Genomic DNA, 9,487 nt, shown 5'->3' with positions numbered 1-9,487 from the left:
GTTTGATTATTACTTCTATGGTAAGTTTGTAAATACAACACAATACAGAATACAAAAAATATATTAAATTATTCAATATAGACAACAGTAAATAATTATATAAGGTATACATGTTCATCCTGTTTTTTCTTTGTACGAAATTACTCCTTTTGATATTAAATCTGGTATCTCAACAGCTAACCAAGGTCCAAGCTACAAAAAACAATAATTAAACCAACTGAAAACATGTTATTAAGCTTATATAACTGCATAAAACATTACATACATGTTTTAACCTACTAGGTCACCCTCAGGGGCTAAATTGAAGGTTAAGAATAAAATATATTATTGTTTTAGTCCCTAATGAGAACCTAGTAAAGCAAAACGTGTAGAGTTTATTTAAATTAATCAAAAATTGATTCATTTATTTACCCCTAAAGCCATGGCATGTCCGATCCCAAACTTGGGCACGTTCCTGGCCCACAAAGGCTTAAAATGATCACTCAAACAAATTTTTCCACCTCTGTACATCTTAGCCGTTTTACCGTCTAGCTCTGGCAGTGCAATTTCCGGCGCTGTTGTGGGATACGTAACAGGTATCTCGAACTCAACATCGAACTCATACTTCAACAGTTCGTGTATGAACCAACACTTCCCGAACCATTTGGTACCTTCCTTATTGGACTCGAGCCTGAACCAATCGTTGTCCGCCTCTTTGCTGTTCTGGATGTACTGGAATTTCGAACCATATGTTTTTGTTTGGGTTTTTTAGGGTTGGGATTATTACGGTTGTACCTTGATGAGCGATTGGTATTCTTCTTTCAGTCGTTGGACCCATTGTTCCTTGTCGCGCGGTCCCGCCTTCGTTTTTAGCAGGGGAATGTTGCTTAAAGTCTTGCGGGTCGATTCGTCAACCATAGTTTACGACTTCGTAAGTGTCAGGTTGACAAGTGACCATTTTTCACATGTTGTTGTCACACGGACATCTAGCGAAACACTTCTTAAGCTGATAAAACAGAAAACTTTAATGGATGTTATATAAAAAATTTAGGTACGAATTAAATAATAAGATAATTAATTAAGACAACGTAAAAGTAATATCACTTTATTTATTACAACAAAATTACCACTAATTTATTGTGTTAACAAGTCCTCAAATTTGCCAAAACAAAAACATAACCTAAAAATGTCGAACCTACCGAGGATTTTAAACAGAACTTTAAAGACCAATCCGTTGAAGCATTTAAAAGTAAGGACAGTAGCAACACAACAAAAACACGAAGAAAATGTCGAAAAACAAACCCACTTCGGCTTTGAAACAGTCAAGGAGAGCGAAAAGGCTGAAAAAGGTAACGTGCTCAAATTAGTCCCATACATCTTTTAATTTTAAGTGATTTTAGTTCACAAAGTGTTCGAAAATGTTGCCGAAAAGTACGACATAATGAACGACGCTATGAGTCTGGGTATCCACAGAGTTTGGAAGGATATATTTGTGCAGCGGCTCAGTCCAACTGAAGACACCAAACTGTTGGACGTGGCTGGAGGAACTGGTAAAACTACATTAAATAAACAATGCGTGAACCAAACTGATGTTATCTTTCAGGCGACATTGCCTTTAGGTTTATAAACTATGCGAAAAACGCTGGCTTAAAGAAATATCATGTAACGGTGTCAGACATAAATGAAAACATGTTGGAGGTGGGTAAAATCAGGTCTGAAGTTTTAAAACACGATCCTGAAACGATTTCGTGGCGCGAGGCTGATGCTGAGAAACTACCTTTTAAAGACAATACTTTTAATGCATATACCATAGCATTTGGCATCAGGAATGTGACTCACATAGACAAAGTTCTTGAGGAGGCTTACAGAGTTTTACAACCTGGAGGGAGATTTATGTGTCTTGAATTCAGCCATTTAATCCATCCCAGTTTTCAATGGTACATAAATCTTGATACATTGTCTTAGGTATTTTATTACTGCTGTTTTCTTGCAGGGTTTATGACCAGTATAGTTTTCAAGTGATACCTGCCCTAGGAAAATTAATAGCAGGACAGTGGCAACCTTATCAATATTTAGTTGAGAGTATCAGGCAGTTCCCCAATCAGGAGAAGTTCAAATTGATGATTGAAGAAGCTGGTTTTAGACAAGTTACTTATGAAAACTTGACTTTGGGTGTTGTTGCCATTCACTCAGGTTTCAAATTGTAAAATTCATTAATTTATTTGTATAATAAACACTTGTAATAACTTATATATTTGTTTTGTTATTATTATCTATTTTCAAGACAGTTTATCAAGGTAAAACTAAGGCTTTTGTGACCATTATTTGTTGGTCAATCTTTATTGGAATTATTTTGTGACGCCTCACTCATGAAGATAAGATGAAATCTTGTTGATAACTCAATGATAACCTTCTCATTCAAGGTTTTCTTCTTGTTCTACTCACAGTACATAATAAGTTTGTCATTAAATAAACAAAAACATCCTTAAAACTTAATTTATTGACTAAAAAACGACGTAAAACAATCACAGATTAAATGACAAGGGCGGAATATACCTCAGGGCGTCATTAATGTAACTGTTATCCTGATCCAAATCGTCTATCAGCTTCTGTATTTTGCCAAGGATCTCCTGCCGTTTCGTGTCCTGCCTCTGCACTATTTTGTTCATCACGTACCTCAACTGATAGGCGGACGAGCCCGTCGACGACTCGGAGAGTTCCTGCAACACCCTGTCCGTGTACCCGCCGTATTTGTTCAGACCGATCCTCTTGCTCTCTTTGTTGAGGAGGTCGTACAACGACAACAGAGTTACGTACGCCCTGGTAGGCGGTACCTTTTTCTGTCGCAGCAGCTCGAATCTGAAGTCTGAGTCGTCGTAGTTTTCTGAGAACTGTTGCACCTGAAAAAATCATTGAATTTTATAGCTGTAAAAATTGTACAAGTTGAGAGTTGTACCTGGAGGTCTGCATCGCGAGGATTGAAGTCGTTTTCCAGGGTGTTGGCCAAGTCGAAAAGTTTGGAGAAAGGTTTACCAAAGTATACACTTTTCTCGTCCTGTTGTAGGCTCCTTCCTCTGTATCTGTCGAAGTAGTTGTAGCCGCTGGGGTTTTGCAGTCTTTTCACGTACTCTTCGTACGTCGTTCCTAAACAATGAAGTTTTCATTAATACTTGGAACTATTGAATGAAAGTTGAATATTGAATAATTGCTAGTCATAGTATAAAAATGATTTTATTATTATATTTGCTGATCGAATAATTCTAATAGTTAACAACTATCAAATCTACAGATTATTATAAACAACGTGTAAAAAACTATTTAGTACTTGAGTTGTTTAATAGTTTCTATGTAACTTCAATAGTTTATAATATGAGCATACATAAACAAAATTTAGAAAAGTATCGGATGGTGTTAGCTATTGAATGCAGAATGAGTGACTGCAGTAACTGTTCTCAACTATCGAATAAATTCATTGGACTAGTTTTATTTCATCCAATTCATATTTCGACGACACAGTATTGTATAAAAGTAGTTACTATATGGGTGATCCATCGAAGAATTGGAATTGTCAGCAACTATTGAATAGTTAGATAGTAGTTTTTATTCGATAGTTCATTCTTGATAATGATAATTCATAAGACGAGTATGAATTAATGAATTTAGACAACTATAGAGTGGTGATATCCATCGAATAGACAATGAATGACTGCAATGACTGAATTGTATTCAACTGTGGAATAAATTCATTGGATTAGTTTTATTTCATCCAATTCATATTTCGACGACACAGTATTGTATAAAAGTAGTTACTATATGGGTGATCCATCGAAGAATTGGAATTGTCAGCAACTATTGAATAGTTAGATAGTAGTTTTTATTCGATAGTTCATTCTTGATAATGATAATTCATAAGACGAGTATGAATTAATGAATTTAGACAACTATAGAGTGGTGATATCCATCGAATAGACAATGAATGACTGCAATGACTGAATTGTATTCAACTGTGGAATAAATTCATTGGATTAGTTTTATTTCATCCAATTCATATTTCGACGACACAGTATTGTATAAAAGTAGTTACTATATGGGTGATCCATCGAAGAATTGGAATTGTCAGCAACTATTGAATAGTTAGATAGTAGTTTTTATTCGATAGTTAATTCTTGATAATGATAATTCATAATACGAGTATGAATTAATGAATTTAGACAACTATAGAGTGGTGATATCCATCGAATAGACAATGAATGACTGCAATGACTGAATTGTATTCAACTGTGGAATAAATTCATTGGATTAGTTTTATTTCATCCAATTCATATTTCGACGACACAGTATTGTATAAAAGTAGTTACTATATGGGTGATCCATCGAAGAATTGGAATTGTCAGCAACTATTGAATAGTTAGATAGTAGTTTTTATTCGATAGTTCATTCTTGATAATGATAATTCATAAGACGAGTATGAATTAATGAATTTAGACAACTATAGAGTGGTGATATCCATCGAATAGACAATGAATGAATGCAATGACTGAATTGTATTCAACTGTGGAATAAATTCATTGGATTAGTTTTATTTCATCCAATTCATATTTCGACGACACAGTATTGTATAAAAGTAGTTACTATATGGGTGATCCATCGAAGAATTGGAATTGTCAGCAACTATTGAATAGTTAGATAGTAGTTTTTATTCGATAGTTCATTCTTGATAATGATAATTCATAAGACGAGTATGAATTAATGAATTTAGACAACTATAGAGTGGTGATATCCATCGAATAGACAATGAATGACTGCAATGACTGAATTGTATTCAACTGTGGAATAAATTCATTGGATTAGTTTTATTTCATCCAATTCATATTTCGACGACACAGTATTGTATAAAAGTAGTTACTATATGGGTGATCCATCGAAGAATTGGAATTGTCAGCAACTATTGAATAGTTAGATAGTAGTTTTTATTCGATAGTTCATTCTTGATAATGATAATTCATAAGACGAGTATGAATTAATGAATTTAGACAACTATAGAGTGGTGATATCCATCGAATAGACAATGAATGACTGCAATGACTGAATTGTATTCAACTGTGGAATAAATTCATTGGATTAGTTTTATTTCATCCAATTCATATTTCGACGACACAGTATTGTATAAAAGTAGTTACTATATGGGTGATCCATCGAAGAATTGGAATTGTCAGCAACTATTGAATAGTTAGATAGTAGTTTTTATTCGATAGTTAATTCTTGATAATGATAATTCATAATACGAGTATGAATTAATGAATTTAGACAACTATAGAGTGGTGATATCCATCGAATAGACAATGAATGCTGCAATGACTGAATTGTATTCAACTGTGGAATAAATTCATTGGATTAGTTTTATTTCATCCAATTCATATTTCGACGACACAGTATTGTATAAAAGTAGTTACTATATGGGTGATCCATCGAAGAATTGGAATTGTCAGCAACTATTGAATAGTTAGATAGTAGTTTTTATTCGATAGTTAATTCTTGATAATGATAATTCATAATACGAGTATGAATTAATGAATTTAGACAACTATAGAGTGGTGATATCCATCGAATAGACAATGAATGCTGCAATGACTGAATTGTATTCAACTGTGGAATAAATTCATTGGATTAGTTTTATTTCATCCAATTCATATTTCGATGACACAGTATTGTATAAAAGTGGTTACTATTTAGGTGGTCCATCGAATAATTGGAATTGTCAACAACTATTACATAGTTAGATAATAGTTTTTATTCGATAGTTTATTTCTAACAATGATAATTCATAATACGAGGTTAAATTAATGAATTTAGACAACTGTAGAGTGGTGTTACCTATCGAATAGATAATGAATGACTGCAATGGCTGAATTGTATTCAGCTATGGAATAAATTCATTGGATTAGTTTTATTTCATCCAATTCATATTTCGACGATACAGTATTGTATAAAAGTAGTTACTATTTGGGTGGTCCATCGAATAATTGGAATTGTCAACAACCATTGAATAGTTAGATAGTAGTTTTTATTCGATAGTTCATTCCTAACAATGGTAATTCATAACACGAGTATTAAATTAATGAATTTAGACAACTATAGAGTGCTATAGAGTGGTGTTACCAATCGAATAGATAATGAATGACTGCAATGACTAAATTGTATTCAACTATGGAATAAATTCATTGGACTAGTTTTATTTCATCCAATTCATATTTCGACGACACAGTATAGTATACAAGTAGTTACTATTTGGGTGGTCCACCGAAGAATTGGAATTGTCAGCAACTATTGAATAGTTAGATAGTAGTTTTTATTCGATAGTTCATTCTTGACAATGATAATTCATAATACGAGTATGAATTAATGAATTTAGACAACTATAAAGTGGTGTTATCCATCGAATAGACAATGAATGACTGCAATGACTCAATTGTACTCAACTGTGGAATAAATTTATTGGACTAGTTTTATTTCATCCAATTCATATTTCGACGACACAGAATTGTATAAAAGTGATTACTATTTGGGTGGTCTATCGAATAATTGGAATTGTCAACAACTATTAAATAGTTAGATAATAGTTTTTATTCGATAGTTTATTTCTAACAATGATAATTCATAATACGAGTATAAATTAATGAATTTAAACAACAATAGAATGGTGTTACCTATCGAATAGAACTATTGAATATTTAGATAATAGTTTTTATTCGATAGTTCATTTCTAACAATGGTAATTCTTAATACGAGTATAAATTAATGAATTTAGACAATTATAGAGTTGTGTTACCCATCGAATAGATAATGAGTGACTGCAATGACTGAATTGTATTCAACTATGGAATAAATTCATTTGACTAGTTTTATTTCATCTAATTCATATTTTGACGACACAGTATTGTATAAAAGTGGTTACTATTGGGGTGGTTCATCGAATAATTGGAATTGTCAACAACTATTGAATAGTTAGATAGTAGTTTTTATTCAATAGTTTATTTCTAACAATGATAATTCATAATACGAGTATAAATTAATGAATTTAGACAACAATAGAGTGGTGTTACCTTCCGAATAGATAATGAATGACTGCAATGATTGAATTGTATTCAACTATCTAATAAATTCATTGGACTAGTTTTATTTCATCCAATTCATATTTCGACGACACAGAATTGTATAAAAGTAGTAACTATTTGGGTAGCCCATCGAATAATTGGAATTGTCAGCAACTATTGAATACTTAGATAGTAGTTTTCGTTCGACAGTTCCTATCTAACGTGGATAGATCATAAAACCATTGGACCACCAATTTTCACCTTCACAAACCATAGTTCAAGGTACTCACCTCTAGAAAAGTACGCCTCCGGCCCAAGTGGCACCTCGGGTGCGTAAATGGCCGGCTTGTGCGACGACGTCGGCCTCTGCGTCGTCGTCCACGGATTGGAGGGCGTCTGCGACGGCCTCACCTCGTACTTCATCAGCTCGGTGAGGTGAGCCATGATCTGCATGCCGGCCGGCAGGAAGGAGTCGAGGAGTTTCGGCGGTCCCTCCACCTTCGGCGGCGCCCTCAGGAACTGGTTCACTTGTCCATTGCAGGTCTGCAACAACAACAAAAAAAAAGGAAATCGTTACAATCGTTGCGGATTAGTATTCGCACGACGTTCCGGTACCTCGTGCAGAAAGCAGACGACGAGAATGAGAACGGGGCACGTTCGCATTGTCCTTTTCGGGTGTTTCGTGCGGCTGGATCGTCGTCGTGGTCGAAATAAACTCGCCGGCAAGAGGTAAACATTTAAAATGACTTTCTTGCCAACAGGTTTTTTAGGTGCAGGTCCGTATCGAGAGACGGAAACGCCGTTAGGCTTTCACTTCGTAACGACATTTGACGGTGCCGAATGAAGAGCAGTACCATACTGCTTCGGGTGTGGAAAAAACAACAGATTCACTTTCATCATCCCGATAAAACAATAGCTGCAATTACTTGCGGGTACAGTTAGTTAGAAATGATTCGGATCATAATATTCGGGTGGTACTGAACCAGTCGGTACTACCGATAAACATAAATATTGACGCAATCGACCTGGGATCGGAATTTATTTAAAAAGTTCATCAACATTTTCGAAGGTCGATACGGTTTTTTGTTTGTCGGGATACACGATCATCCACCCAAACTGGTCCAACAATGAGAGACGCTCACACACACACACACATCGTTTATCTTTGGAACAACGTCAATATTTTATGGAATCTGGTTGTTGATACAGTGTTTTGTTGGTCCCATTCGGAATAATTTAATAAATGTTTGTTGATTCGTGAAAAAAACCCACAATAAAATTCCAATTTTATGGATTTACGTATATTTTATAAAATGTAATTTGTTTGTTTTATTTTATGTATAAATAAATCTATTTGTGTGTGGTACTTGATTATCTTAATTTAATAGTGATTGTACTAATTTACTGTTTCCTTTACTAATTATTTATCTCTATTTAATGACAAATTTATGTTGAATGTTGCAAACATTTAAGATTATTATGATAAAGATTACAAAAGTAATAAAGGAAAACGATATTAAGATGAATAAAATATTAGTTTTTAGTTTATTATTTTAACAATTTGAAAGAATTGAAACATTATTGTTGATAATTTTTTGCTAGTACTTGAACTAAGTGTGATATTAAGAAAAAATAGTTGACATTTAATACATACATTTAGTATTCATTTAAAAAAATATATATAATCTTAAGATTATGGTAAAAGATTTTACAAAAATATTAAAATAAAACAATGTACTCAATTAAATTTATGTGTACCTTAATTTTTGTAACTGTAAATAAATAACAGATGAATAAAAAATGTCTTAAATTAGTTTTCAGTTTATTATTTCAGATGTAAAACGAGTTTTTGAGGTTTGTCAGGTTTTTGAACCTTTCTAATTTTGATTTATTTATAATAATTTATAGGTTGTTGACGTTTATTATTAATTTTTACTGAGGCTTAGGTCAGTTATGCAGATGAAAAATAAGAATGAATTGAAACATTGTTGTCAATTATTTTATGCCAGCACTTAAAGTAAGTGTATTATCAAGAGAAAATAGTCATTTTGATTTCCAGAACAACATAAAATGTCAAAATGGGATAGTTATGAATAAATGAAAAAAATAGTATAAATAATACAATATTTTAAAAAATTAACTAACAACTTGAATGAATTGAATAAAAAATGGTCTTTTAGATTTCGAGAACAATATAAAATTTAAAAGTATTCATTCAAAAATTCATTATTTCAGATATAAAATGAGTTTTCAGGTTTTTCAGGTGTTTGAACCTTTCTATTTTTGATTTATTTACAATAATTAATAGGTTGTTGACATTTCTTGTTAATTTATACTGAAGTTTAGGTCAGTTATGCGGATAAAAATGTTAGAATAAATAATAAAATATTTTAAAAAATTAATTAAACTAATGG

At 32.7% G+C, this 9,487-nt stretch overlaps 3 protein-coding genes across 3 annotated transcripts; 1 reads left to right on the top strand and 2 right to left on the bottom strand.

Moving 5' to 3' along the window:
• Positions 1 to 43: 43 nt before the first annotated feature.
• On the bottom strand, positions 44 to 956 carry LOC109606265 (ubiquitin-fold modifier-conjugating enzyme 1). Its single transcript, XM_020022829.2, has 3 exons — positions 775 to 956; positions 412 to 711; positions 44 to 192 (listed from the first exon to the last, which is right to left on the bottom strand). The coding sequence occupies exons 1-3, from the start codon at positions 895 to 897 to the stop codon at positions 115 to 117; spliced, it is 501 nt and encodes a 166-aa protein (XP_019878388.1). The 5' UTR covers positions 898 to 956; the 3' UTR covers positions 44 to 114.
• A 53-nt stretch (positions 957 to 1,009) lies between these two features.
• Positions 1,010 to 2,229, top strand: LOC109606259 (2-methoxy-6-polyprenyl-1,4-benzoquinol methylase, mitochondrial). The gene is made up of 4 exons (XM_020022821.2): positions 1,010 to 1,328; positions 1,380 to 1,529; positions 1,583 to 1,916; positions 1,973 to 2,229. The coding sequence occupies exons 1-4, from the start codon at positions 1,166 to 1,168 to the stop codon at positions 2,184 to 2,186; spliced, it is 861 nt and encodes a 286-aa protein (XP_019878380.2). The 5' UTR covers positions 1,010 to 1,165; the 3' UTR covers positions 2,187 to 2,229.
• Positions 2,230 to 2,461: 232 nt separating this feature from the next.
• On the bottom strand, positions 2,462 to 8,178 carry LOC109606260 (uncharacterized). The gene is made up of 4 exons (XM_020022823.2): positions 7,689 to 8,178; positions 7,364 to 7,616; positions 2,936 to 3,123; positions 2,462 to 2,879 (listed from the first exon to the last, which is right to left on the bottom strand). Exons 1-4 carry the CDS (start codon positions 7,734 to 7,736, stop codon positions 2,505 to 2,507), a joined length of 864 nt encoding a protein of 287 aa, XP_019878382.1. The 5' UTR covers positions 7,737 to 8,178; the 3' UTR covers positions 2,462 to 2,504.
• Positions 8,179 to 9,487: the final 1,309 nt, after the last annotated feature.

Source organism: Aethina tumida, chromosome 6 (genome assembly GCF_024364675.1).
Source record: "Aethina tumida isolate Nest 87 chromosome 6, icAetTumi1.1, whole genome shotgun sequence".
In the NCBI taxonomy this organism is placed as follows: Eukaryota; Metazoa; Arthropoda; class Insecta; order Coleoptera; family Nitidulidae; genus Aethina; species Aethina tumida.
The sequence above is the reverse complement of the archived record's forward strand: the minus strand, read 5'-3'. Positions and strand labels throughout refer to the sequence as shown.